A 27,640-nucleotide genomic window follows, 5' to 3' on the forward strand; every position below is an offset into this window, starting at 1 on the left:
TTAATTAAGATATAAAACCATAAACAATTAGGTATTTGATATTTTATGACTTTATCTTTGTCTCTCCCGTCCTCCACCATGCATTGTTCTCAGTGATAACTAAACTTCTTCTTCTTCTTCTACTCCTCACTCTTCAGCTGACCAGCCCACTGATCAGCAAAATGAGCAGTGCAGGAACAGTGGAGAGTGGTAAACCTCCAAAAGTAGGTCACCTTTCAATACAGAGAATATAAGTTAATTGAATAAAGAAGTACATCTGTAATCTTCCATGAGAATGTAATGACTCGCAGGTCCTTCACCTCTTGTATCCTTCACTCTTGTAGATTGGTTCTATAGTAGAGGTGACGGGGAAGGGTCAGCGTGGCACTGTTGCCTACATTGGAGCCACACTCTTTGCCTCTGGGAAATGGGTGGGTGTCATACTAGATGAACCTAAAGGCAAAAATGATGGCACCGTGCAGGGAAAACGCTACTTCAACTGTCAGGAAAATCATGGGATATTTGTCAGACAATCACAGGTAAGTCCTACATATATATGTTTAAATGGAAAAAAAACCCCAAAAGATGTTAAGTATTTATTGTAAAACAAACAATGTAGATGAATTTAGAATAAAGAATGGCAAAAAACTACTACGCTACACTATGAGTTTTTTGCTCTGTTTAAACAATGTTGCAATTTGCCACTGTTAATGTTGTGGAGAAAATTAGCACTGTTAATTATGGTCTTGATTTATTCACTTAAAAAAATAACAAAAAGATATGAGATCTATAAATAGTTATTTAAAATTATTAGTACTATCAAAATGTTTATTTGTCTTTAATGCCAGTGAGGAAGGCACAGCAGTTTCAGACTATATTTTTGAGAATCTATTTTTATTCAGTATTTTCAAAGGAGCACGTTCTTGTCTCTGCCTCCCCTTTTGTATAAATATTTTCCTGATCAAACTCCTGTGTGTCTTTGTGTACAGATTCAAGTGGTGGAAGAAGGCTCAAGTGCCACCTCACCAGATATTCCTGAGTCTGGCACTGCCAAGACACTCAGACTAAGAGGTGAGTCTAGACCACAGCAGAAAGTAGCAACTCAAAGTAAATAATAGTAACCATAAATAATAATACAGATACTTAATTTGTTCCCCCCCAGACATTCCAGAGACTCCTAAAGCATCCAAGCAGGTAACAACCAACACTTGCATCCGGCTTTGTTTCATTTCACAGCGTAATAATTTTGCATTGTGTCCACTTAATGATGGTTGGATTCCTTTTGGAATACTTGAAGCTCACACAATAAACACTGAAGTATGTGTGCAGTGTGTTCATGACACGATATACTATGTTTTTACAGAACTAGAAATAATTTATGGTTTAGTTCTCATTGTTTGGTTTGATGTTGCTGTTTGTTTCTGAATAATTTTTTGCAGACCCCATTGACTATTAAGAAGGTAGACAAATTTAAATTAAAAAGATTGTTTTGCTTTGGTTGTTGCTAATCATACTAATGTGTCAACTCATCCCTTTGCTTTTAAATGACCCTTTCACATGTTGCACGTCACTTCCGTTTTTTTCGTTTTGTAAATGAGATGATCTTTCGCTTACATTTTCACTTTTTTATTTGGGTGAAATCAATCCTCCGTTAACATTAGGACACTAATGCTGGGACAGTTTTAAGGTCATTATAATGGTGTCTTTGTCATTTCACTCACAATTCACTGACATTTAGCCTTGGTTTTGACATTGTTGCATGAACCCACACTTTTCTCCTGTGTTTCTGGTCATTAAGAATAACTTTAAAAATGTATATGAAATGGTGCATGCAGCTATCAAACCTATGCTAAATGGATATAAACTAACATTGGGTTTGCTTCTTTTGTGCTGCTTATCTCTTATCTCACGTCATCACTGGATGCGTGTGTGTGTTTATCTGTGTGCGTGTCTGTGTTCATCCCTCTCTCTGCCACTTACCTCCTCCTCTCCTCCAGTCTTCTACCCGCCGCTCTGCCAAGGTGAGCTTACCTGCAGTGGACAGGGATCTAATGGGATCAAAACAGAATCATTTAAAAACAGTTGTTCATTCAGAATTTATTTATGTTTCCAACTATTGAGGGAGTCAATGACACACTTTTAAATGTCTTGAATGCTTCATGCACTTTTGTCCAGAACGATTAGTATGTACTTTATAGAAGACTGTCACTCAGTAGTAACATTTCAGTAATGAATCAGTAATGTTCAAGTAAACAGTGCCACAGGTTTGTAATTTGAGTCCTAACACAGTCTTGATGATCACACTGGCAGTGGAACACACCACGCCTTGCACCTGCCATCTCCCTCCCCTCCCTCTTGGTGCGTCCCTCCGGCCGCTACAGCCTGCCAATGACGGTACACTCCGTTATATTTGAGTACTTGGGAGTACAGGGAGTGGTGAAATGTTTGGCCACTGAAAATGGGTGACTCTTTTGTCCGTCCTTGCACAAATACTGTATAGGGCAGCACCAGTTCTGCAAACTCTTGCTTTTGTCTTTCTGACTTTCTTGGAGACCAATTCCTGTGGGTTACAGTTGTGTGGTGGTTTATTTTGTAGAAGCTCTAATGTAAACTCGAATGTGAATTAACATTAACGTCCTTAACCCCCTTTAAGTGATGTCTCAAAAATTTGTAAGATTGCATTGATTTAACTCGCTCCTCCCACTCTTTTCCTTCCTCTCTTCTTATATTTGTCAATTGTAACTCGTGTCTGACTCTTACCATCGTTTGTCAATAGGCGTCTCGAGAGAGCCTGTCGTCCTCTCTGTCTGATGTCAGTGAGGTGAGCCTGTCCTCCCACCAGGGTGCACTGGGAGCTCCCGTCATGCCTCAGCCCAGTGGGTCATCTGCGGCAGCCGCAGTCCCAGCTACTCCCAGTAAGGTATGTTACTGTCGATGAGAAGAGGTAATTTTAATGCCAGTACAACTGGAATAATGGTGTCAGAAAATCAAACGTTTCATATTTGAAAGGGTATTTTAAATATTACCATGAAAAAAACATCATATGTGCTCTTTTAAAGATTACTTTCAGTATTGCCAGGATGTCGCATCTCCATCATTTTGTTTCTATTTTCCATCATATAATGAGCTTGTCCCATTTCATCTATGTTTTCATTGTTTAACCAGGAGGAACCTGCCATTTCCAAACAGGTAGAGTGACTTCATGCATGCTGGTGATACCAGGCATGAGTTTACTAACAAACTCACAGCAGTGTGCAAAAGGACCCTTGGCGAACCTTCTCAATAATTTACGATATCTTTTTTTCTTTTTTAATCTCTTCACAGTTAATTATATGGTGATGATGCTGCATGGTTGATTTAACCTAAGGATACACTAAATTAAATATTTAATTCCACCATTGTGCATCAATTTCTTGTTAAGACATTTAGCTCCTAATTTATTTTAATGAGGGAATAATATACACAAGTAATTTGGGACAGCAAAAAAAGTTTTTGGTGATGGCACTTGATATCTGTTTTCGTGTTTTTTTTACTACTTCCAAAAACAAATTCTTGGGAAATGAATGGAGCCCTTTTAAACTTCAAACTTCAAGGCAGCACATTTGAACTCTGACCACCCCGCTGTTCCCCTTTGCTCTTCCATGTTTCCATTCAGGAGGAGGAATCACTGCGAGCTCAGGTCAAAGACCTGGAGGAGAAATTGGAGACATTGAAGATGAAGCGGACAGAGGACAAAGCCAAACTAAAGGAGCTTGAAAAACACAAAATTCAGCTGGAGCAGCTTCAGGAATGGAAGAACAAAATGCAGGAACAGCAAACTGAGCTGCAGAAACAACTGAAAGAAGCCAAGAAGGTACTGCGTTTGCAGTATGTTGTGATCAGTATTAAATTAAGCCAGTGCAGGTCCACTGTCATCAGATTCATATGCTTCTTTTAAACTTTCAACTCCAGGAAGCCCGTGAAGCACAGGAGGCCAAGGACCACTACATGGAAGAAATGTCGGACACAGCAGATGCAATTGAGATGGCAACACTGGACAAAGAGATGGCTGAGGAGCGAGCAGAGTCGTTGCAAGTAGAGGTGGAAACACTGAAAGAGAAAGTGGAGGAGCTTTCCATGGACCTGGAGATCCTTAGACATGAGATTTCAGAGAAAGGTTTGAACTGTATTCAATCAAAAAGGCATTTTTGTGTCTTAAATCAACCCTCCCACATTGACATTTCCCTGTATTTCTTTTACAACTTTTTCTCAGTATGCTGCTTTTCATTTTTTTCTTCTAGGCTCAGATGGAGCTGCCTCAAGCTACCATGTCAAACAGCTGGAGGAGCAGAACAGTAGACTGAAGGAGGCGCTAGTCAGGTTTGTGTCATTTTTCTCGACATACATTTTGGTGATGTATGACATAAACTCTTAGTATTCAGTCTCAGTTTGCTATAATTGTAAAAAGTCTGTACAGAAATCATGGCAGTTCACATGGAACTAATATGAATAATATCTCTTTTAAATCAGTTAGGGCGGCACCCAATTAAAAAACATTATGTCCTCTTCAGGATGCGTGACCTGTCTGCTTCAGAGAAACAGGAACATGTGAAGCTACAGAAGCAGATGGAGAAGAAGAACACAGAGCTGGAGACTCTCAGGACGCAGAAGGAAAAACTACAGGATGAAGTCAAGCAGGCAGAGGCCACTATTGATGAACTGAAAGAGCAGGTTTGTTGAGAAGATCTTCCCTCCATTGTGCTTCTATCAGTGTTGTCCTCTTAGTATCCACCTTTGTGTACCTATGTCTGTGTGTGCACTGTTATCAGGTGGATGCTGCTCTGGGTTCAGAGGAGATGGTGGAGACGCTGACAGAGAGGAACCTCGACTTGGAAGAGAAAGTCAGAGAGCTGAGAGAAACAGTCACAGATTTGGTCAGTGGCACTGCATTGTAAATACAAGGGACATTTCAGTTCACTGTTCTCTCAACATGCTAGTATTCACATTAAAAGAAAATCAGATTGAAAATTCAACTTTTTAAGCAAATTTACTTGCTTACTTCTTAGTCATTTAAAGAAAGCCTGTTTTTTTTTTCTCCACCAATAGGAGGCGATCAATGAGATGAATGATGAGCTGCAGGAGAACGCCAGGGAGACTGAAATGGAGTTGAGAGAACAGGTGGACATGAGCAGTGCAAAGGTCAGGGAGGCTGAGAAGAGAGTTGAGGCTGCTCAAGAGACTGTTGCTGATTACCAACAGACGATCAACAAATACAGAGAGCTCACCACAGGGCTGCAGGTGAGTGAGAAGATGACAAAAGACTCACAGGAAGTGAGCTTCATGTGGGCATAGAGGACCTTCATTTTGTGCAAGTGTATGCTCTAAAGCTATATTTTCATTCCTGTACATAGGATGCTAATAGGGAGCTGATCAGTCAGCAGAATGCCAATGCTGAACAAGTTCAGCAACCACCTGCAGAACTATTTGACTTTAAGATCAAATTTGCAGAGACCAAGGCCTACGCCAAGGTAGGAGGGCTTCATTAAGACTGATGTAGAGACTAGTGTGCTCATTGTCGATCAGTCTCTTAATTACAAAAACTACACATTTGTTTCCAGGCCATTGAGATGGAGCTGAGGAAAATGGAAGTGGCTCAGTCTAGCAGACAGGTTTCCCTCCTCACCTCCTTCATGCCAGACTCCTTTCTCCGTCATGGTGGAGATCATGACTGCATTTTGGTTCTTCTTCTTATCCCCAGGCTCATCTGCAAGGTATGATCCTGGATGAGACTTATTTATCTTGTCATATTCTGTCCATCTATATAATTGTTATTGAAGTTGTTTGTATCCTTGAACCTGACAGGCTGATCTCATCAGTAAACAAGCCCAAGAGAAGTTTGACTTGAATGGGAACCTGGTGCAGGGGACAGCGTTGAGAGGTCCTCCAGGAGAACAGCGCAGTTTTGCTGCAGGACTGGTGTACTCCCTCAATCTGCTGCAGGCTACGCTGCACAAATATGAACAGTAAGCTCTGCAGTCTCATCAATTATGACTCAGGAATAAAAATATTTTCACAAGAAGTATTTATTCTTTCTTATATTTACTGTGATAAACTAAATTAATCAACAAAATGTAATCATTTTCCTCTCCCTGTCTCCCACCTTGGTTCTAGGGCTCTAAATACCTGCAGTGTAGAGGTTTTTAAGCGCATGGGTACACTTTACTCTGAAATGACCTTCCATGAGCGCTCCCTGGATTATTTCATTGATCTGCTGTATAAAGACCAGCTGGATGAGACTGTTCAGGTGGAGCCCCTGACTAAAGCTATCAAGTACTATCAGGTATGATCATTAACTCATGGTTTAACATTTTTGCCACCATACAAAATATTTTGACATAATATCAAACACTATTCAGTAAATATTTAAGTTATAATTATACATCTAATTTGTAACATGGTTTTGTTTCCAGCAACTGTACAGTGTCCATCTGGCAGATCATACTGAGGACTGCACCGTGCAGCTGGCTGACCATATCAAGGTATTTAAAGCTTCTTTTGTAGTAAAACCTTTTTTCTAAAAAGAAAAGAAAAAACTGAACTAGCACAGTAGGGTTTCCTAATTGTACTCTCACCTCCAGTTTACCCAGAGCGCCCTGGACTGTATGGGAGTGGAAGTTGCTCGTCTGCGGGCTTTCCTGGCGGCTGGTCAGGAGAGCTCCAACCTTGCCGTGCTTCTGAAGGACCTGGACACTTCCTGCTCTGACATCAGACAGTTCTGTAAGAAGATACGCCGTCGCATGCCTGGAACAGATGTGGTTGGAGTTCCTGCTGCTCTCAATTATGGACCAGAGGTATGTATGGGGAGAAAAAACAAAAAAAATCAATAAGCATCACTGATGCTTGACTGACATTTGACTGCCATGTCTTATCCCACCTGGCAGGTGTCAGAGACGCTGACAGAGAGCAGACGCCAGCTGACCCGTGTGGTGGCCGTGCTGCAGGAAGTGGCAGCAGCTGGGGCTCAGATGGCTGCTCCGCTGCCAGAACAGGAAGGTCTCAATGCTCTCAAAATGGATGATATCACCTTCAAGGCTGTGGAGCAGGTACTGTGTAATAATAAAGCGTCCAGTGTTACTCTGCCCGGTGTTGATATATGATCCCTAGTTGCACTCAGTAGCAGTTGTAATACAAACATGTTGCTTTGGCAGACGGTGAAGTGCTAGACGGAAAGCTGGTGCTTGGTTGCTGCTGGGTTTTGAGGTTTTTTTTTCTCTTCAACTGACTTATTCTCTCTATTCTAAATCAAAGGTTTATGGCTCCCATGGGCAGAGTGACCCAGAATGTCTGCGTCAGTCCTGCAGTTCTGTCATAGCTACCATGAACAAGATGGCTACTGCCATGCAAGAAGGAGAGTATGATGGTGACAAACCTCAGTGCAAGGTATTTCCATCACACTATACATACATTTCAATCCTGTGTCTTTTTATATTCAAGTTCTCACCTTATCACATTTGCTCATGTCCTCAGACCACCCCTGTTGAGATGAGAGCAGCCACCGTCAGGGCCGAGATGACGGATGCTGAGGGTCTAGGAGTTAAACTAGAAGACAGAGAGACAGTAATTAAGGAGCTCAAGAAGTCTCTCAAGATCAAGGTAACCATAAATAAAAAAAGGACACCCATTTCCTCTGAGAAACCATGTTATGTAAATATGTTTGCCAGTGAGAGAATTATAATCTTCTGTCCTCCAGGGTGAGGAGCTGAGTGAAGCCAACGTTCGTCTGAGTCTGCTGGAGAAGAAGCTAGACACCTCCACCAAAGATGCAGATGAAAGAGTGGAGAAGATTCAGACCAAACTCAACGAGAATCTCGCCCTGTTGAAGAAGAAAGAAAAGTAAGAACCACATGAAACAAACGTAATAAATGCTGGAGGTTCTTTACTTGAACTTTAAACAGTATTTTCCTCCTCACTTCAGGGAATTTGAGGAAACAATGGATGCCCTGCAGGCTGATATCGACCAGCTGGAGGCGGAGAAGGCAGAGCTGAAACTACGCATCACGAACCAATCAAAGATGACCATCGAAGGCCTGAGAGGGTCACCTGCCTCTGGAATTGCCTCACTTGTTCAGGGTGTAGGAGGTAAATTATTCGGTAGTTAGGTTTGTGTTGCACACAGATCAAATTGTTTTATTTGGTTTGATATAATTAAACCCACTGAGAAGCAGTTCCAATCACGACACAATGACGTATTACTGCAAATGTGTTATTCTTACCAGACACCAAGCTGATTTGGTTAACACAAAAAAAATCCCACACACTAGTCAAGAGAAAGGTGCAATGTCAATATTTAAGTACAGTCATCTGCTTTTCCTCCATCCGGCAGGTGTTCCTCCATCCATAACCGGGCCAATGGAAGTGGTGGACTCTCCTCTCCTCAGACAGCAGGTTGAGGTTCAGAGACTGGGCATTAAATGCCTCAAGAATGAAAACAACAGACTCAAGGTACACTGGTTTGACTTTATCTTTGTCAGTTGCCACCTTTATCAACCGTAGTAATATTGACCCAGAGTTTATTAAATTGCAGGCAGAGAAGATGAGAGCCCAGCTGGCCTCTCTGCCTCCGCTCTGCCCCTCCAAACTGCCACAAGTGTCCAAAGAAAGTTCTATGCCTCCAGAGGGTCTGAACACTGGCATCTATCGTAGAACGGACCAACTGCTGGCGACACTGCTAAAGCTCAGTACAGAGTTTAAGGTGGTGGACATCACTGGGAAAACAGCAGGTGTGTTCTTTAACAACTTCTTTAACAAGTTAGTCTTTAAAAGCAGCTAGCTTTGTCAGTTTTCTCCTGGGTGTTTGCTGCAGTTTCTACAGTTTGGCTTCATTCCCTCTCCTGTGTCTTCCAGTTAGTGCCAGTGCCCAGATGCTGGAGCAGACGGCTCGGCTGCAGAACCTCAGTGATGCTCTGGACAAACTCAAGGTGACAATTTCAGAATCAAATGTCTTCTCCTTGTCCACAAGCTATTAACAAGACTAAAACCAAACTGCAAACTTCTGTTTCAGGGAGAAGTAGCTGAACATGTAGTTTCATATCAGCCTGGAGCAAAGGCTTCCTCTGACTTTGCCACCTTCCCAGTCTCCTCCTTTGTTAAGGTAAAAGCATACAATGCTTGCTTACACCATGTAAGTAAATGTAAAAATGTAAAATTTCATCATGCGCACCTGTGTTGTTTCTCAGGCTAAGCAAGAGAAGCAAGGAAAAACAGTGTTTGTAGGTCGTGTTTCCGTTCCATGCGCACGTGGACAGGAACAGGTCCACCGTCTCGTCCTATCACAGCAGCAGCTGCAGCAAGTGCACTCCCTCCTTATGGCATAAGGACACGCGATGGATCTTCAGCCAAGACTGATGCCACATCAAGAAAAACTTTTGTTTTTCTCATTCCAGCTTCCATTCGACAACCTTCTGTAATTTTACTCTTTGCTTTTCACTTCTCTCAGGAAACTGTATCCTACATTTCCAAAGTTAACACAGCACTAATAAAACTAAGTATGTAAAACCTACTGGTGTTTAATTTGGATGACTCCAAAGTGGATTTGACTTTTGTATACACCAGTTTTGCCAACTATTTGTGGAAATGGAAAACTATGTAGTCATTTATACTGTACTTGCACCTCTTTAGTTTCTTCTTTGTATGTTTTGTATTTGTAGTAATTAAAAGATGTCACACCAAGAGCCGGAGCTTGGTGTAGTAATGTATTCGTAGCAATTCAGACAATAAAGCAATTTAAAAACAAGAAACCCAATAATGTGTCTGTGTTGGTTTAATGTGATATTGACATTAAGAAACCATTCTAACATTTAGTCTAACAAGGGTTCATGCCAGGCTTGGTTGTAGAAATGGTCAATCATGTAGCAAGGTTCACAACCACTTCTGCATCTATATTGTACATTAGATAACTACATGCAGATTCAGTCTCATGATGTCAAAAAGACTAATCTGCTACTAACTGTTAGCATTCTAAACATTGTAAACACTGGTTTGAGCAAACATCCAATTTAGACATTAAGGAAAAAAATCTTAGCACTCTGTGCCTTGTTTGGGATCAGACCACTCAGAACATTGATTATTAAAATAACTAAACTGATTTTTAATAACCCAATTAAGGAATTTGAACTCGTGTTAAAAAAGGGACAAAGCACCATATACATTTAAGTGCAGAATTAAGATGCCTTCAAATGGGAACACTTCTAAAATCATTCTTGCCAAAGAACCAACATTGCAATTTCAAACGAGGAACACGTAGCAAATGGCATAAGAAAAAAATAAAGTCTACCCATGTGTGAACTTCTCAGGACGTTGGGGGCATGAACTAGACTAGTATGAAGATTTTGCTTAAGAACCTCAGTGTGGAAACATCTAAACAACTACTAATCTCCTGCGACCTACAGTCTTCTCACAAGCCTGAACTATTGTGAAAACACCTCAGTAGTAACCGTCGTAGTGAGCATACTGATGGGGTCTGTGATGACTGTATGGAGCATGGCGTCTGCGGTGTCGACTCCTCATCACATACTGATGGTGGTGATCATTGTTAGGCTCAGGATGGTGGTGGTAAGGTCTGTAGTTGAAGCCTGTAAAAATATTTAGACCCATGTCAATAGGCTCTGGAGAGGAAATGACAATTGTATAGATCAGAGGACCCACAGCTACCTTACCTCTAAATAAATACAAGCATGAAATACTTCTCTCTGTACACGCACCATTTCCATTGTGTCCATGATTATTTTTGTGGCTGTGCACCGGAAAGTAAGGCTGTGGTGGCCAGGCAGATCTGAAGGTTCCAGCTGTGTCATGCCACTGTCTCTGCCGGTGGTTGTCCTCAAAGTTCAAGAAGTGTGAAAAACGGATGGAATCGTTGCAATTGTAGTTTCTCATCAATGGATTTCTCTCTGAAAGAGAGATTTGATGAAGAGTGGTAGGATTGGGGAAAAACCCAAAACAAAATGTGAATGAAGTGACCAGAGAAGGAAGTGTGCAGCGTTTCCCTTTCAGATATGCACACGGCACAACGTATCATCCGTATGTAACCCATTTCTATATTGAATTATTCAAGTTGTTTGAGAGAGAGACGAATTACTAGATCACTAAGTTTTCAGTGTATTCACACATTGCTCTAAAATCACACTACATTACTCAGCGTGAATATTTTGTCATCTCAGAGGCTGTATCTGTATTTGAAGTTACGTTCAAAGACAACAAGGAGTTTTTTCTAAGTAGCTTTAATCCTCACCCATGCTGGATGAACAAGTGTTGGGAGGAGAGTTGTTTTAGTTGGAAGCAAATACTCCACAGCCAGAAGTGTATTCATGTCTATGGCAACTTCTGCACACTCCTCTGAAGTGCTTGTCTTTTGCACAAGTAGATACAATTCATTTTTTGGCACTGTATTGGTCAAACTTTAACTGTATAATTGAGGCTCAACACATTGTGCTTTTTTAAAAATACATTTCATCATTACATTCATATAATTGTATGTAGCAATATAGATTAATAATCCCAAACTGCTTTAACCACCAATCAAATAATCAGGTGCATTAGATATTCTACAAAATCAGGAAGCAAAATGGCAGTGGCTACATGCATATACACCAAATGTTGCTGTGGTGTCTGTATCTATCCATACAGAAATGATTTTATGTGCTTTAAACACTAGGGGCAGAGTCAGAGACATGAAACAGAATTGGGGAAATTAGTCATTATTCATTCATTCATTCACAAGGGTCATGGGGCCACTAGTGCCAAAACGAGGCATTAAACGATGTAAAACAAAGCAGACATTTAAGAGAATCAAATTGTTTTGTGAGTAAATATAGAACTTAACTAAATGTAAAACATCCATTCTGAAGGACGTTGATACCATCTGCCAAATTTGGTCTGACTTCTGATAATTACAGTGCATTGTGATGGATAAAGGATGTCCAAACACACTCCACGGTTTATTGGGTTCAGAGAGACTCCAGGTTATTGTGAAGCATGACCCATCTTTTTTTTAAAACAGATCATAACCACCTGACATCTCACCTGCATGGTCGGAAGGATTCTTCCAGACTGGCTGCTTAACAGTAACCTCGGTATTTTCTACAACAAACAAACTCATGTTAACTGATAAAATCAGTACAAATGACGAAATAACACATTTAAATAAGAATTGTTGCCCAACAGTTGCATACAAACACCTACATGTTATGATGTAGTTTCAATGTTTTTAATGCCTATGAACTTTGCCTGTGTCAGGTCACAGTGACATTTGACACAAGTCAGTTTACCTAATGTCCAAGTCAATGTTTTTAGTAAATTTGAGGAAATTTTGACTCTTTTTTCCCCAAACAGCGAGCCAACAATGTAAATTTGTGGGTGAAATTTAGCTCTTGGGAAAAATTGTCTATTTTTTTGAATTTGCCACACCTTTGCAGTGCAGGTCACCCATATACACAAAAAAATGCATTCTTAAATGACCATTGTTATTAATGTCACAGGGCCACATATCAGATATGCATCTGATCTAGGACCACATAGACAATTTTAATCTCAAAAGTTTAACTGATAGGATTTCTGTGTCTACACAGCTCTGAAAAGCAGATCTGAGAGACATAAAAAAAACAGACACAAGTCATGGCCCTTTTCCACTATGGTCCCAGCTCACGGGTTGGTTTTCCACTACAAAAGTAGTTCCTACTCAACATGGGCAGTCATCACTGCACAGCTGCATGAACCTGCGGTAAGTCTGGCGACGTCACGCACAGTGCCTACTCGGGTCACTTGGAATCTTAGCCAGAGCAGGAACTAAAAAAATACCAGGTACGAGGTACTATGCTAGTGTAAACGCAGCTTTACTGTGCAGTGCTGAGGCAAGCCAGTAGAAACACGTAAACATGTGTCAGATGTAGTAAAATACTTCTAATGCAGTGGGAGTGTATATTCCTGTGTGGCTAGTCACCTACTCACCTACAGTGGTCACTGGACAGGGCATACAGACACCCCAGGCCTGTGCAGCATGCTGTAACAACAGGGAGGTTATCTTGCGGTGGGCAACAGCGTTCCAATGGACACCATCCTTCATTCGATGGTGCATAGAGGAGCGGAACTGAAAGTGAAAGTCCAATACATCCAATCCATACGCGTCAGCCAGGGTTGCGCTGAAGAAGTTCGCTTCCACAACATCATATCGCAGGTGGGGGGCCTTGTGCTCGATCTGAGGTGTGTAGGGGGGGGGGGAGAAGAAAGTACAATCCTGCAGGCAAATTGAAGCTCTGCCTGAAAACGTACTGTATTTGCATGATGTGACAGCAAGTAGTATAGGTATAGACTGAAAACAATTATTATTATTATTAAAAAGCTTTTTTTTTTTTTCATTTTCTTTATTAATCCTTAATTTTAATTACCATTTTACAATAATAAACCTCTGTCCACATCCTCATGCTCACTATAATCAGAATTTGTTCCCACCACATCTCAAACCAAATGGACACTGGACAGTGTCAAAATTGTGTGGGTCATGATACCGTCAGAATGGGACTAGGCAGCCAGTAATAATTTGGTCCATTGGACGACACCAGCTGTCAATCACACTGGTGTCCACTCATCTGCTGTGCTTTATCTCCATCAACTAGTGGACTCGACCCTGACTGTAAACTGTGTGTCACACCCTGTGCTAATGAAGACAGGGAAGCAAATGGTGCAAAAATGAGAAATAAGGAGAAACAGCACTTTGGGAGTATGTGTATTATTTTCATATTTGAAGCCTTCCCTCATATTTACAAATCTACAATGATTCAATGACAATTAAATAAATGGGCTTGTCTACCCACTTGTTCTTTTAGTTAATTAGGAGCAGTACTGCTGAGACAGTGTAGGTTGAAGGATTGTGAGCTAAACTGTAGGGGCTAAATAACAGTACTGCCTTCATCTGATGTGAATTCCCAGGCTAAAACCAGATTTCATGTCTCCTCACAATACAGTTGTTTGATTTATCATACCTCAGGGACAAGAAAACCTCCTCTGATCTTCTCAGCCAAGGGCATGGTGAGACTCCACATGACCAAAGTTTCCTCGGGCAGAATCTCACTCAACTGGTCAAAAAAGGAGATAAGGTTGTCCTTATAGGTGCTAATCCAACTCGAGTTGTATCTGTAAACCAACACAGATGCACACGTACTCATGAAACTGTGATGAAGGACATCAGCTGAGGAGGCAGTCTCTACTGCGTCTGGCGATGCTTGCTCAGAAATGTGGCCACTTTAGTCCCAAAATTGAATTTGTGATTGAATTTGAAAAAGTATTTAGGATGGTCGGTGTACATTCAGACCAGTACTTGGCACTGGATGTTAATACCAGGTCTGACCAGGGTTTAACTATGATTTGAATGTTGTACACAATAATAAACAAGTCATATTTAACATCAAATTGCTTGGTAGAGAGCATTAATACAAATTAATATTTAGTCAAGTCTAACCACCTTGATACATCCCACACGCAGGAGTTTACAATGACGACATCTGGTTTCAAACCATGACGGAAATCATCCAGGAGGCTTTTCATGTAGCTGGAGTAGATTCGGGTCACAAAATAAAAACGGACCAGGTGGTGGGCAGACTTAAACTGTCTAACCTCCCGGTACTGTGTCCCATTATGCATTTGACCAAGACGTCCCCCCTCTATGAGGCAGTCCTGCTCGAAGCTCATTTGACCCTGATGGAAAAAAAGATTTGAGAATGAGTATTGATACACTGAACTCCTTAAAATTACAGATTACAATACTAAACTAAAACCATCACAGGAATGATAGTTACTCAATTGGCAGATGTTTTTGCCCAACACTAAAATGTCTTTGAAAGCAGTTCATACTTTAAATCAGTATGTAAACATAGTAAATGTTAGTCCTTGCCTTGCTCTTCAATTGCTGGACTGTCAAATATTTATCCCTCTGAAGCAGCAGAACAAGGTCTTTGTATACAGACCGCTGAACTGAAGAGGAAACAGAATAATAACCGACAGTGTGATACAACCCAAGGTGTGTACACAGAAGGGCTGAACAGTGTAGGGAAAACACCAAACTGAGATTTTTCTGACAAATATTGCAGATTCATTTGCAATATACATTTTGCAGATTTGAAACTTTGATACACAATCAGAAATATTACATTACATACACTATTGCAAAAAATGAGAACCTAGATATGATATACAGTACATTTACATGTGGTGCAAAAAATTTGAGCTGTACATTGAACATAAAAACACTGGAAAAACAAGCCATCTTGGCCGTTTGAGGACAGTGAATTCTCTAGTTAGGATCAATAAAATTATGAAAATTAAATCAGTTTCTCCATAAAATCTAAACCCAGTACACCATCATAGAGGAGCAAAGAAACAAAATAAACAGACAATTGTAATGATTTCAAAACGAATACTTTCAGGATGAGCAACTGATGAAAAAAAAGGTTGCCAATATTAATAGATTAATTGCTGCGGCCCTGGTTCAAAACATATGGATAAAAGCGTGAACTTACTTGAGTCTCCCAGTACAACAATAAACTTGTTGTGAAGCAGTTTGCAGGCCTGCTCATGGCTCACACACTTCATCGTCTCTTTCTGATCATGACAAAGCACATTTCAGTGAAAATGCAATAAAACATTTGGGGTCCATTTATCTTTTTAAAATAATTTTTCTATGTGACAGGATACGCAGGTGCTTCAAGGAGAGACGAGACTACAACTAGGCTAGAAATTAGCCTAAATCTCTCAAAAACGTGTGGCTTAAACTCACATTTGTACTACTCCTTAACCGTTAGGACAATAATAAACATCATTTTCATCAAGTTAGCTTCAGTTTTCTTAAATTAAGAGAGGGCATTAACACTGCTGAATGTAGGGACTTGGAAGTGTTAGCAAGTGACCTTTGCTACCTCAAAGTTACTTTGCTGAGATGTATTCAAAGTAACTAATTCACGAGCTCTGCTTCCACTTGTTTTAAGTTATATGATATAAATTACAGACATTTATTGTCTCAAAGACAATGTTGTTTAATTTACCTTTTGCGACCCAGCCATTTTTAAGCGCAGCTGCATCCAATCTGATGATGAGGATGATAATGATGAGGCTTTTAATAGCGCCAGTGACCAAGCTGCAGGTAAAATGGCGGACCTCAAACGACGTCTCAACCAGGGTTGCCAGGTTTAGGCGAGAGACAAACTCAATATTTTTCTGCCATTAAACGAGTTAAATGTGCTGCTACGTCTCTTGGCCTTTTTAATCTAAATCTAATTAACTTGATTTATATAGTACCTTTCATACAAAACTGGAAAACTAATTGCTTAACAAACGGCCACATTCAAACAAAGATACAATAACATGCAAAATACAGCAATACAATCACAAACAACAAATAAAATGTGATTAAAAAACAAGTAGTATGATCCATGAGGAATTAGGAAAATGCTTAGATAATCAGGTCAGGGTTTTTTAAACAGTAATTTAAAAAAAAAATCTCAAAATCTTACCTGTTCTGGTGTGAATATGTGTATGATACACACATAATGGAAAAAACACAGTAGTATTGAGACATTCTTCACTGTACAGTAGACTTAGCCGATTATGTAGTCACATTGTTTTATTAAATGTAAATAGAGTCACTTGTTAGATACATTCATTTTATTTAAACACTAAACACAATCACTAAAAAGCCTATCGATTAAAAAAATGAAGTCTAACGCAACTTGAATCAATTTTAAGAAACAATTTAAGAAATTAAATATATTTCTATTTTTATTTTATTGTTTAAACATTGGTAAGCGCAATGCCTCAGGTCACATGATACCTGTCAACTTCAGAGGTGCAGGGATCTGACACGATATCCACAGGCAGGAGGTAAATAAAGATAAATATTGATATACTAACTTAATTTTTTACTTATTTACCATGAACATTGAAAAACCAGTGATACATACCGTCAAATGTCTTTCTTTAAATTATGAATTGATGATTCAATTTTGAACTATAATTGCAAAATGTGTTTACAAGACTTTTAAATGTGTAGATCAATATACAGTCATTTTACGTATGCAGGAATAATGCTCCCTAAACATACACAGCAAGCTTTATGACGATGTATAGAACTCACTATGAGACAGGAAGAAATGGATATTAACTGTAAAAAATGAATGAATAACCTTAAAAGAATAACTTCAAATGCCCTAAAAAATGACAACTTCTATCTTTATTTCTTACATGTACATATTGTTTTGGGACTGTGGAAGAAACTCACTACTCGTTCACACTGTTTAATACTGAACACAACTTACAGTATCTGTTGATCTCAACCTTTTTACTTTCACTAGAAGTCACTGTCAATGTCATAATCTGTTACTTGTATCGGATCTTCTTTCTTCGTCTCTTCTCGCTTCTCCTCCTCTTCCTCCTCCTCTTCTTCATCTGTGTTGTCGTCTTTCTCAGTCTCATCTTTTGGATGAAACTCCTGGTATATCCTCGTCAGAGCTTTTGCTGCTTCAAGAGAAACTTTCAGATTTCCTATCACCTCCTTGTCTTCATCCACGCTGATGACTGGGGGGAATAAAAACACACAGAGCTCCAAGTTTTTTTTAACATATCATCAATACAGATACTGAATCTGATGTAGGTCAACAATAAAAGGACTTAATGAAGAAATTCTTTGCATTAATCAATACGTTTACCTATGGTATCAGGTACACTTTTTGTTTTCAGTGTCTGTACGTGTTTGTGCTAAAAAGTGTTGAAGTAAAGTAGTACAAGTACAAGAAAAATTTATTTATGGAGGCCGCCATTTGTGCTGCCATGTTTTACTGCACAACGAACACACATGTTTGAAGCGAAAGCTTACTATGCAAACAAGGAATGGCTCCGCCAACATAAACCTGATCCATCAACCAACAAAGAACAAGGAGGAAACCACAGAGAGTGGAGCCACCGTAGTTCCCTGTTGTGCTTGGTGAAGGATCAGTGGAGGACTTCTCTATTTGTTCATCTCACTGTTAGATGTCACTTATTCTTACACACTGGACCTTTAAGTCTGGATGACAGGAGTGTAGGATAAAAAAATTATTAAACAAGAAGCAAATTCCCACCTGATGAATTTTACTGTGCAGGATGTTTTACTTTGCAAAGTACTGTATGGTACTTACTGTCAATCTGCTGTTCAATAACATTATTTCCTGTGAGTAGCAGTTCTTGTAGGTCAAGAAATGCTTGTCCGATGTCCACACATTCCTCATCATCGTCCATCGGCTCACTGACGACTGTGAACTTTAACCTTACACACACACATGCGTACAGCACAATGATAAATATTGTGGTTTGGTTCTGTTTTAAGGAGACCAAAAGATGTAGATGTTGATTATGATGATGATGTTACCTGCCCTGGTTGGGGTCATTGCCCTCCAGCATGGTGTAAAGATACTGTCTGAGTGGACCTGACTGTGAACCATCCACATAGATCACTGAGGAAAACCAGAAGTAAATTAAAAAAAAACAACTACAACCAAAACAAATCATAACAGAACCACAAAAAGCTCAGCATCTCACACCTCGAGTAAAGTTGTAGTAAATCTCCTCCCCCTTTGTGGGTTTGCGGAGGGACATTGGTGTTTCTGTTGTCTCCATGGCAACACCCAGCAGCCGATATTCCACGTACACTTGCTGCACCGATTTGTCCAGGGCCACATGTGATGATGGTTCAAACGCCAGGGACAGAATCTCGACTCTCAGCTTGTCTCTCTGAAACGCAGCAAAAGTCAGTTTTTTTATCTGAAGTGGATAAAACACTCTTTTATAAATCTATATTTATTTATTTATTTATTTATTTATTTATTTATCTATCTATCTATATATGGCAGAACTTTTGTCCACTCAGTTTGAGATGAAAAGTCAAACTGGTGCTAGATTAAAAATATGTACACATTTAAATTTCTTTCAGTTTCTTGTACCTTTCTCATTTTCTGTTTAGGTGAAACGATGACGATGTCACTTTGTGAGGTACTTGTCTCTGAAGAATCATTGGCTTCAGTGTCTTCTGCAGTTGCTGTATGGTTAAAAAAAAGTGTGTTCTATGAATCAATTGAGTAAAGTATAATGTTTTTCCAAAACTGGTGGAATCAGGTTTGAAATTCCCGGGAGAAACTCAGGTGTTCAAACTCCTGTTGTGTGGATGTGAATTGTTATCATGCTCACTTCTTCTCTCTTCCTCCTCCTCTTCATCCACTGATTCCTGATCTACAGAGAGTAGTTCCTGGGAAGAAATTAAAAGGTGTCTTTTCATTTCTAGTTTTTCTCAACAGCAATATTTCAGGTGACATTTAGTCTCTTTTCCCATGTTCCCAAGTTCCCAAGTTCCTCCGTACCTGAGTCCTGGCAGAGCTTCCTCTTGACAACATGGCTGGTGATTGTCTAGGAGACATTCCCTCTGAAGTGCTTAAATAAGATTACACATTTGTTTTCTTGAATATTATAAGTTCATTTACAAAAATATGCTCTTTTCAAATCTGTTTTGTCACAAAAGTAACTGTGTATTATGATCATATTTGCTTACTAATCTTCCTTAAAGTAACTCTCCACACTACTACAACAGTAGCACAGTAACAAGAAAAAAGTATGGATTAAAAAAAACAAAAAAACAAACAAAAAGCAACTTACTCCTGATCAGGTGAATGTGAGGGTGTGGTCAGTGGCTCAGGTGTCACATGGAATTTGCCTTGGTCTAGGTCAGCTGATCTCTTTGTGGATGTCTTCCTGTCTGTAGACCTGACATACTTGTTTTGCTCTGCTTGTTTGTTGTGTGAGCTTTTCTGTTTTACAGATGGAGGCTGGAGCTGTTAAGAGATTAATGTATTAGTAAACAAAACTATCATATTAAAAAACATGAATAAATAGCTTTTGTATGGTGGTCTGAAGCTTACTTCTTGCACTGCTTTGGTTTCTCTTGACTGAATCTGTGGTAAAGGCAGAGAAAATCTGGAGTTGAGTTGATGAACTGAGGTTTTAAACAAATTACATTTAAACATTTAATTAAATTTTACACATTATTTTTGAGGACTTTGTCACCCAGATGCCCTATAACAGAATGTCAATAAACTTGACACATCTCAAAGATATGTTTGTTATTATGGGAAGGGTTAGAACACATGCAGCAGATTAACCTTTACTCTGGGCTTGGCTATGGGCCTGTGCGACACCTCAGCCTCCTGTTTCCTCATCTTCTCCCTGTCAGCATTTTCTATTGGTCTGTCCTGTCTTCCTTGTCTACCCAGCGTGTCGTCCACCAGCGGGTGGAAAGGGTACTTCCATTTTATCATGACTCTGATGATACCCCGAGGTCCACCAGCTGGATCCCTCAGAACATAGTCACCTGGCAGGACAGAGAGACAAATGGTTAAGACCAGCTCCTCTGACTCTTTCGACATTTTTCTCCTCGGATGCATCAGTTTCATTATCACATGTGAATGAAAACATGTTTCGATCTGTATTCTTCTGGTATAGATATATATATGGACACTGCAATAATTTCCTGGTACATGGTAGTTCTATTGTGCTCTCTGCCTCACCTCTGATCTCCCTGCCTGTAGCCAAGGCTCGCAGTGGGATTGGGGTCTTGGCCAGATAAGCTGGTTGCATCTGGTCATCGCTGTCATCATACACATACACCCACAGACTACTAGACCTGGACAGAAGTGCATTATACAGCATTATAATAATTGGTGACATTATAAGAATTAAAGCTATAGTGTGTGACTTTTAAATATAAACTTTTAAATAAAATGCCTGTGACATTTAAATCATTGTCAAATGTGTTCTCACAGTGCTCCACAAGACTCTAAAATAAATCTCATGTTGCCCAGTGACATTCTTGTGCTGCACAAAGGAAGTCATTTGTTTTATGTCAAGGCAGATGGAGGCAAACATAACACTGCACTAGTAAAGTGAGACAGCAGCAATCAAATTTCTCCATCATACCTTAAGTAGTGCAATACATCAGCTGTTACTGCCAGTGGGTAGCTGGTGGTATCATAGAACACTGGGTCTGAGGTGCACTGGACTATTTGAGAGACATGAGGTGGCAGGTCGTAGAACCTGTAAGTCAGGTAGCCATCAGGAAGAAGACCTGGCCAGCGTGTGCTGAGGCCCACACAACGCTCCAACATAACCACCAACTCATTAGGGATTCCACCACCGTAGTCAAGCAACTCCTGTCATAGTTAAAAAAAAAAAGTCGTAAACAGAGGACAACAAGTTACTTCTACTGCAAGATACAGTTGGGCTTAAGTGAAAAAAGAGTATATTTATTTGTTAAGAACCTCCTGTCTCTGTCTTACTTCAAAACCTGTGTCTTGCCAGCCGTGAGGGATTTGAGGAGGACCTCTATGTACTGCTGTTCTCCTTTCAGCTGGTTTCTCTACCGCAGTGTCCATGGGCTCAGCAGGAGGGAAGAGACGTACCCAAAAATCCACAACACCAATACTTTCAGCTTCTGGTCCTTGAAAAGAGAAACAGAGGAGGACAGGCACATTTTATAAGAGCTGTTTTTCTTCATTTTTTGTGTTATTGTTTAATTGTCCAAAAGCTCTTACCTGTGATTTTGACACGTCCATTGACACGCTCACCTCTTCTCTCTATGGCACTCATGAGAGACATCTGCCCACTTCCATGTGTCACAAAGTTGACCCCTCCTAATGCCTGGTGGAGCTCCACTCTGACTCTTGAGCCTTGACCTCCCAGTCTACCCAGATCGCGGGCTGTTAGAGCATAGCAGGATGTGAAGCCATAGTTGGGCTGACTGCCCGACACAAGTGGGGTGGAGTGCATCTCAAAGTCCAAGAGGCTATAGGTGCAAAAGGTCACAAAGTCTTCACTTGCAGTGTCCACTCCTGCACCAATTCTGCTCATGACCCGAAGTCCTGCTGGAGTGAAGGTGGCAGCCTGAGATGCAAAAGCAGCAGGTAAATATTCAGGATAAAATCAAAATCTGGGTCAGGTACAAGGACTAAGTTTTCACCTTAAGGTGGATCTCCAGCAGTGACTCGCCGGCTCTCAGCTGAGAAAAAGACATGTCATCTTCAATGGGCTGTACCACCTCCTGATCCCCAGCTGGCCAGGTGTACTGTACTGGAATGGACCGTTTGTAGTTTCTGGGGCTGTAAGCTAACTCTTTCAACTGGGCTTTTGAGCACAAAGACAAAAAAAAAACTCTTTCACTAATGAGAAATACCCGGTTGTATTTTTCAAACAAGTGTTATTCTTCTCTTTATTGTTTTATGAATATATATGGGTGTGGATGTGAGTATGAATGGTTGTGTGTCTCTGCATGTTGGCCCTGTGTCAGTGTCAGCTGGGATTGATCCAGATCCCCATGTGATGCTCTAAGAATAATCCAGGATATTACTGTTGTTCATACCTTGCAATGTGTTGATCTGAAGAACTCTTTTTGATAAGAGCTTGTCTTTCTCTGCCATCATCATCCTGCTCTGCTCCCTCTCTCTCTCCATCCTCTGACTGACTGTGTTTAGCTCTTCCTTTGGGGAGAGAATAGTGACAGTGTTATCACAACAGCTATTTACACACTGTCCTTCGCTATCTTTCTAAATCCAGATTGAAATGTGTTTAAATTAGATGTGCATATACCTTCAGGTCTTTACAGATTTGGTGCTCTACCAGTAGAAGGTTTCTAGTTTTCTGTAACTCCAACACAGTCTCAGCGAGTGTTGCCTGGATGTTTACCAGCTCATGGGGCAAATCTTCCACCTTCCCATGAGAACATAGGAATCGTAGACCCTCACTGCTCTCCTGCTGCATCCTAAACACCTGTGATTTGAAAGAGACCATAGCACAATGTTTAAATAGTATTTATTCATGGTTTGAATGTAGTGAGGCACAAGAGTACAAACCTTGATCTGTAAAAGAGTTTCACTGAGCTCCTCAACACTCATGTCAAGCCCCTAGAAGATAGGTAAACTGTGTCAGGAAATACACCAAAAGCCAAGATAACATACAGAAAACAGGTTTTTATAAGAGGCAGATGTGTGTGTAACAGCTGTTAGGGAGTATATTATTTAGTTCATCATTTCTTACCTTAGTGACAGAGTCCAGTCGGCCCTGCAGAGCAGAGACTTGCTCTCTGTGCTGGAGAACTTCTCGTTCTAGTTGCTCTTGTTTGACACGCATCATCTCAGACAACTCTAAAGAAAATAACACAAGATACAAAATTATATAGATGTGATACTGCGGGATCATATATTTGTTGTCCAAAGTTTCCCTAGAGTGAATTTTCTGGGTGTTCTGGTGTTGTCAAATTGCATGTATAAGGCTCAAGACCTCTTTCGTGGTCTCTTTGCTCTTCTATCATCTCCTTCTCTTGTCTCAGTTTTTCTTTCTCCAGCTCCAGTCTGCCTCTCTTCTCCCTCTCTGTCTGCAGGATTTCCTCCAGCCTCCCATCCTGACTCTTCTGGTCCACTACACTACGTTTTTCCACACGGTTATCATGGCTGATTTGGGCAGAGAAAGTACTAGAAGAGAGAACAGGCATGTACATACACATAGGTTTACAATGTAGACTGTGATTTAAGCTACTGGGGATGATTTTCAAAGTTTAAAGAAATATTTAAAATATCCAGTTCTCTGGTTCTCTGGTTACTAGACTGATTCGAAACAATCTAAAGACAACAGTAACTCAAATAAACACTTTATATATATATATATATTTTTATCAGATACATATTTGCATCCTTTCATCTGAAATTCTCAATTATAATAAGGTCTCCTAACTTATCTCATACTTACTTCTCTAGTAGAGAGTCATAGTTTTCTTTTATCATGTCCCGCTCGGTCTCCAGGTCTGATATCCTCTCCTGTAGCTGGAAGAAACAAAACATTTAATCTGAAGCTACTTATTGATCTATGGTCTTTCATGAGGACATGTCTGAGGTCTTGTCAGATGCAGGTACAAATGCAGTACCTTGTCCAGGTTCTTCATAGACATGGAGGCAGTGGTGAGCTGATCCTGCAGTGCCAGCGCTCTCTGTTTCTCCTGCTTCAGCTGTTCTGTCAGCTCCTCCACTTTCTCCAGCAGAGCTCCTAGACTTTCCCTCAGTGACCTCTGATTCTGCAGTAAAAAGATGACAGTCTTAAAAAAAATAAGTGACCAGCAACAAATCCATGAGTTCCAAATATATGTATTGAGTGTTGTTTCCGTCCAGTTTTACCTCTTCAAGCTGATTCTCAAATGCCTTTAAAGAAAGAAAGAAAGAAAGAAAGACAGATTTGTGAACACCAAATTGATAAAGGACGAACAAACAGTTGATAGCTGTCTTACTTTTTCCAGGTCGTCCAACTTCATCTGTGTAACTCTCAGCGCAGTGTTCTTGTTTGAAAGTTCCTTTTGTAGACGAATCAGATCCACATTCTCGCTGATAGTTATTCTGACAGGGAAAAAAAGAAGCCATTTTTTAATTGACAAAGTTGCAAGCTGAAGCAGTATCTGTAGAACTACAAACAGTATAATGCCATCTACTTCACATATTTTACTATCTAGTACAGATCTAGTACTTGCAGAAACATTAGTGGTAGTTTCTCCACCTGTGCCTATCGGACTGCTGCTTCCTCATCTCCCTCATGGTTCCCTCCACCTCCTTCTCTTTCTCTCTCAGTGTGTCTCTGAGGGCCTGGGCAGTCACCTCAAATTCTGTCACCCTCACTGGCTCTGTCACACAGGACCTGCTGGAACTGAGAGGTGTTGACATCAAGATGGAAGCGGTGGAGAGAGTGATCACTAGGTTTTCTTAATTAATCAGAGGTAAAACAATTAGAGATACTTACAATCCCTCCATCTCTACCCTGTTGTCTTCTAGCATGGGACCGTAGCGTGACGGGGCCGTCTGGGCTGCCCTCCTAACTGTGCCCTCCACTTCCATACTTTTACCTGCCAACAATATGGGAGGGGAGGAAGTTCACAGATGGAAGTTAAAGTAAACAGTAGTATTTGGTACACAGTATCTAGTTTTCGATTTATATGCAGTAAATACAGTATATAAATTAAAAGATGTAATGAAAAAACAAACAATCTCTCGGGTCTTTAAAGTCAGCCTTCTCCTGTGAACAAATTATGGAAATAGAAATAGTTACATTGCACAATCTGTTAGTATTGTGCGCAACAAACAGTCTATTACACAGGTAAACAATAGACAGTTATAAGGCACAATCATACACAGAAAGAAAACAGTCAATATACAGCACAAAACAGCATTACAATTTATATTTTAAAGACTATAAAACCTGTTTTATAAAAACGGAACACTGATTTGACCCAGCTCAAGTGAAGGCATGTAGCAAATATTGGTTTGTTAGTGATTTCAGAGCTTTCTAGCAGTGCTGTAAAGACAAATTCACAAAATGTACTCGCGGACAATTCTATAACTTGAGACGTCAGTAAAGTATGTCGAACTGTGAATGTGAAGTTCGGGATGGGAGAAGTCTACGTTGGCACACCTTTGCTGATCTTGTATGGTGTACGTCTCCCCAGGTCCATTATGTTCTGCTTGGCCAGGCTAAGTTTGTTCTGTAGCACCTCCTTCTGGCTCTCCAGCATAGATACGCGTGCTTCCAGCTCCTGTACGGTGTCCTCCATGTCCCTCTCCTTCACGCCACCTGACCCTGAATGGGCCTGCCGATGGCGCATAAGTCTGGTGGACATTCTGAACACAAAGGAGGAAGCACATCAGTCACTTATCTTCATTACATATATCTTACAACTAAAATGCCATGGACGCAAACATTTTGGCCCAGATGTCTGCTGTTGGCTACATTCATTATCCATCCATCCGTCTTCTACCACTTTATCTTTCAAAGGTCGTGGGGGGCGCTGGTGCAAATCCCAGCTTACATAGGGTAAAAGGTGGACAGGTCTTAACTCATGATGGCATGTGTTAATGTTTATGTTTTAATGTGAGTTACCTGCGTAGCCTCTGCTCCTGTGCACGTGCATGTTGCCTGAGCACACTGTTCTCCTCCTGCAGTCGCAGACACAGGTCCTCAAGGTGCTCTCTGGGAAAACGAAACAGGCGCTGAGGATCTGTTTGAAAGAAAAGGCAAAAACACAGCAAAGATGACTGATATGAATGATGTGAAAACAACAGTTTAAATACATTTTTAAGAAAAATACTTTTGATTTCAACCATTGAAGGTCTTAATATCTGGTTGAGAGCTGACAGAATGGGTTGTGTTAGGTGGCTTTACCTTTCACCTTTATTATATGATGTTTCTTCGATGGCTTCCCATCACGTAGAGTATCTGGGAAAAATAACAGGAGGAACAGGACATTTACAAAACTTGTATTTGGATACACAAATGTAAATTAACATACTTTCAACTGAGTCAATCCTCACCTCCACTCTCTGCATTAATTCCTAGTCTGAATACTGACTAAAAGCGACAAGCTAATTGTAATTTTAAATTTCAATGGTTTTTGTAGAGAAACGTCAAGTCTCTTGAAGATTACCAGCTTTTTCTCTATTCTAAAATGTTTGCATTAGTATGTTGATTACCACTACCATGATCTAAGGATTTGGAAGATTCTAACCAACGATTGAAAGCAGATAAATAAATTTAGACCACACACTGTCAATAGAATCAAATGACCCAATAATGTTCATTTTGTCTTTCTTATAATTACTCCAAAATTGTATTATTTGTTTGACCTTTTACCAATGGACTTTAATGATAATTCATTGAACATTACATTATTTCTTTCATAAAGTACACACATGTATGATTTCAAACAAACCTGGGACAGCTGGCATGAGCCCCCCTCTCATTAGTCCCACATCTCGGACTGGGAGGTCTGCAGCTGTATCATCAACTGTGGGCGACATCACACCTCTCCAGTCTGACTCAGCCAATCAAAAAGCTCCACTCTTCCATCCAGGTGAAGTTACAAAACTGTGAGTGTGGATTTATAGGAGGAGCAACAAAGAATCAAAAGAAAAGTAGGATTCAATCTTGTGACCATGATTTGATACACTGTTTGAGAACATGGTGGGAAAAGAGTCACTACCTTAATGAACACACTCTGATACTGGTTAATATCACTGCATATCAGAAAAAATAAATAAGTGAAAGATAGGATCTAAAAACCCTACAATTCACTAAGCACTTTCTGTAAATGTAAATGAAAAGCAGCAGCAGTATTTTATCTGAGTCATATTGCATGTTTCGTAACAATACTTTTGTGCACATCATAGTTTAAAATGACTGCATCCAACTGATATCAGTATCAGTATACGCCCATGGTTGTCATATCAGTGTGTGTATCTGACATGAAAAAGTGATCTAAATTCTAATGACATCTTAAGGATAGTGGGACATTACTACACTATCATAAACAAACACTGAAAACTACATCAATTAAATATTTGACTTACCCTTGTTTGCTGGCCATCCAAAGTAGTTTACATCTACTAAAGTGATGTGAAGTGTTCCTGCTTCAACCTGATCTCCATTGTAATCTGTACATGTGTCTCCACCCCGTGCTTGGATGATATCAGTCCTAATCCTCCCTTATCCCTTATATTCTCACAGCCCCCTTTCAGTTCAGTCTTTGTTGTTC

At 40.2% G+C, this 27,640-nt stretch overlaps 3 protein-coding genes across 11 annotated transcripts in view; 1 reads left to right on the top strand and 2 right to left on the bottom strand.

Annotated features, from left to right (window-relative positions):
- Positions 1–9,763, top strand: part of LOC131455970 (dynactin subunit 1-like) — an 11,569-nt gene extending 1,806 nt beyond the window's left edge. For 2 of the 8 annotated variants that reach the window (XM_058623900.1, XM_058623897.1), the window contains exons 2-32: positions 138–203; positions 324–518; positions 969–1,050; positions 1,142–1,173; positions 1,419–1,439; positions 1,977–2,000; positions 2,290–2,373; positions 2,756–2,899; positions 3,145–3,168; positions 3,635–3,832; positions 3,931–4,135; positions 4,260–4,338; positions 4,530–4,689; positions 4,788–4,892; positions 5,065–5,256; positions 5,370–5,486; positions 5,577–5,729; positions 5,821–5,981; positions 6,130–6,298; positions 6,429–6,497; positions 6,597–6,809; positions 6,900–7,061; positions 7,267–7,398; positions 7,486–7,611; positions 7,709–7,851; positions 7,934–8,097; positions 8,342–8,460; positions 8,543–8,738; positions 8,863–8,936; positions 9,020–9,109; positions 9,195–9,763. In XM_058623900.1, coding sequence (XP_058479883.1) covers positions 162–203; positions 324–518; positions 969–1,050; positions 1,142–1,173; positions 1,419–1,439; positions 1,977–2,000; positions 2,290–2,373; positions 2,756–2,899; positions 3,145–3,168; positions 3,635–3,832; positions 3,931–4,135; positions 4,260–4,338; positions 4,530–4,689; positions 4,788–4,892; positions 5,065–5,256; positions 5,370–5,486; positions 5,577–5,729; positions 5,821–5,981; positions 6,130–6,298; positions 6,429–6,497; positions 6,597–6,809; positions 6,900–7,061; positions 7,267–7,398; positions 7,486–7,611; positions 7,709–7,851; positions 7,934–8,097; positions 8,342–8,460; positions 8,543–8,738; positions 8,863–8,936; positions 9,020–9,109; positions 9,195–9,332 — 3,813 coding nt within the window. In that variant the 5' untranslated portion in view covers positions 138–161 and the 3' untranslated portion in view covers positions 9,333–9,763. The remainder of the gene's footprint in view (positions 1–137; positions 204–323; positions 519–968; positions 1,051–1,141; positions 1,174–1,418; positions 1,440–1,976; positions 2,001–2,289; positions 2,374–2,755; positions 2,900–3,144; positions 3,169–3,634; positions 3,833–3,930; positions 4,136–4,259; positions 4,339–4,529; positions 4,690–4,787; positions 4,893–5,064; positions 5,257–5,369; positions 5,487–5,576; positions 5,730–5,820; positions 5,982–6,129; positions 6,299–6,428; positions 6,498–6,596; positions 6,810–6,899; positions 7,062–7,266; positions 7,399–7,485; positions 7,612–7,708; positions 7,852–7,933; positions 8,098–8,341; positions 8,461–8,542; positions 8,739–8,862; positions 8,937–9,019; positions 9,110–9,194) is intronic. The other 6 variants (XM_058623898.1, XM_058623899.1, XM_058623902.1 and 3 more) reach the window with 6 other exon arrangements.
- Positions 9,761–16,189, bottom strand: fam113 (family with sequence similarity 113). 2 transcript variants are annotated; one of them, XM_058623910.1, is made up of 9 exons: positions 16,050–16,189; positions 15,528–15,609; positions 14,903–14,982; positions 14,474–14,706; positions 13,995–14,145; positions 12,964–13,102; positions 12,040–12,096; positions 10,719–10,907; positions 9,761–10,589 (listed from the first exon to the last, which is right to left on the bottom strand). In XM_058623910.1, the coding sequence occupies exons 1-9, from the start codon at positions 16,083–16,085 to the stop codon at positions 10,441–10,443; spliced, it is 1,116 nt and encodes a 371-aa protein (XP_058479893.1). In that variant the 5' UTR covers positions 16,086–16,189; the 3' UTR covers positions 9,761–10,440. The 2 variants fall into 2 exon arrangements, with proteins under 2 accessions (XP_058479893.1, XP_058479892.1); XM_058623909.1 differs by having other exon boundaries at positions 12,964–13,210.
- Positions 16,190–16,609: 420 nt separating this feature from the next.
- On the bottom strand, positions 16,610–27,558 carry rpgrip1 (RPGR interacting protein 1). Its single transcript, XM_058624967.1, has 31 exons — positions 27,456–27,558; positions 26,819–26,973; positions 26,272–26,325; positions 25,990–26,107; positions 25,525–25,730; positions 24,856–24,958; positions 24,616–24,762; positions 24,353–24,458; positions 24,243–24,266; positions 23,996–24,142; positions 23,821–23,894; positions 23,356–23,546; positions 23,113–23,219; positions 22,929–22,979; positions 22,666–22,845; positions 22,439–22,556; positions 22,040–22,203; positions 21,615–21,963; positions 21,360–21,520; positions 21,001–21,233; positions 20,592–20,707; positions 20,187–20,395; positions 19,947–19,979; positions 19,684–19,859; positions 19,392–19,461; positions 19,222–19,279; positions 18,978–19,072; positions 18,579–18,768; positions 18,407–18,491; positions 18,177–18,304; positions 16,610–17,577 (listed from the first exon to the last, which is right to left on the bottom strand). The coding sequence occupies exons 2-31, from the start codon at positions 26,904–26,906 to the stop codon at positions 17,351–17,353; spliced, it is 4,008 nt and encodes a 1,335-aa protein (XP_058480950.1). The 5' UTR covers positions 26,907–26,973; positions 27,456–27,558; the 3' UTR covers positions 16,610–17,350.
- Between the last annotated feature and the right edge of the window lie 82 nt (positions 27,559–27,640).

This window comes from Solea solea, chromosome 3 (assembly GCF_958295425.1).
Source record: "Solea solea chromosome 3, fSolSol10.1, whole genome shotgun sequence".
NCBI lineage: Eukaryota > Metazoa > Chordata > Actinopteri > Pleuronectiformes > Soleidae > Solea > Solea solea.

Coding starts and splice junctions, on each gene's coding strand:
- fam113 (XM_058623909.1), bottom strand. CDS start 16,085: ATGCAGCTGCGCTTAAAAATGGCTGGGTCGCAAAAG. Junction 10,908..12,039: donor GAATCCTTCCGACCATGCAG/GTGAGATGTCAG, acceptor TCTCTCTTTCAG/AGAGAAATCCATTGATGAGA. Junction 10,590..10,718: donor TCATGGACACAATGGAAATG/GTGCGTGTACAG, acceptor ATATTTTTACAG/GCTTCAACTACAGACCTTAC.
- rpgrip1 (XM_058624967.1), bottom strand. CDS start 26,906: ATGTCGCCCACAGTTGATGATACAGCTGCAGACCTCCCAGTCCGAGAT. Junction 24,763..24,855: donor AGGGTAGAGATGGAGGGATT/GTAAGTATCTCT, acceptor AACACCTCTCAG/TTCCAGCAGGTCCTGTGTGA. Junction 20,396..20,591: donor TACAGGCAGGGAGATCAGAG/GTGAGGCAGAGA, acceptor CTGTCCTGCCAG/GTGACTATGTTCTGAGGGAT.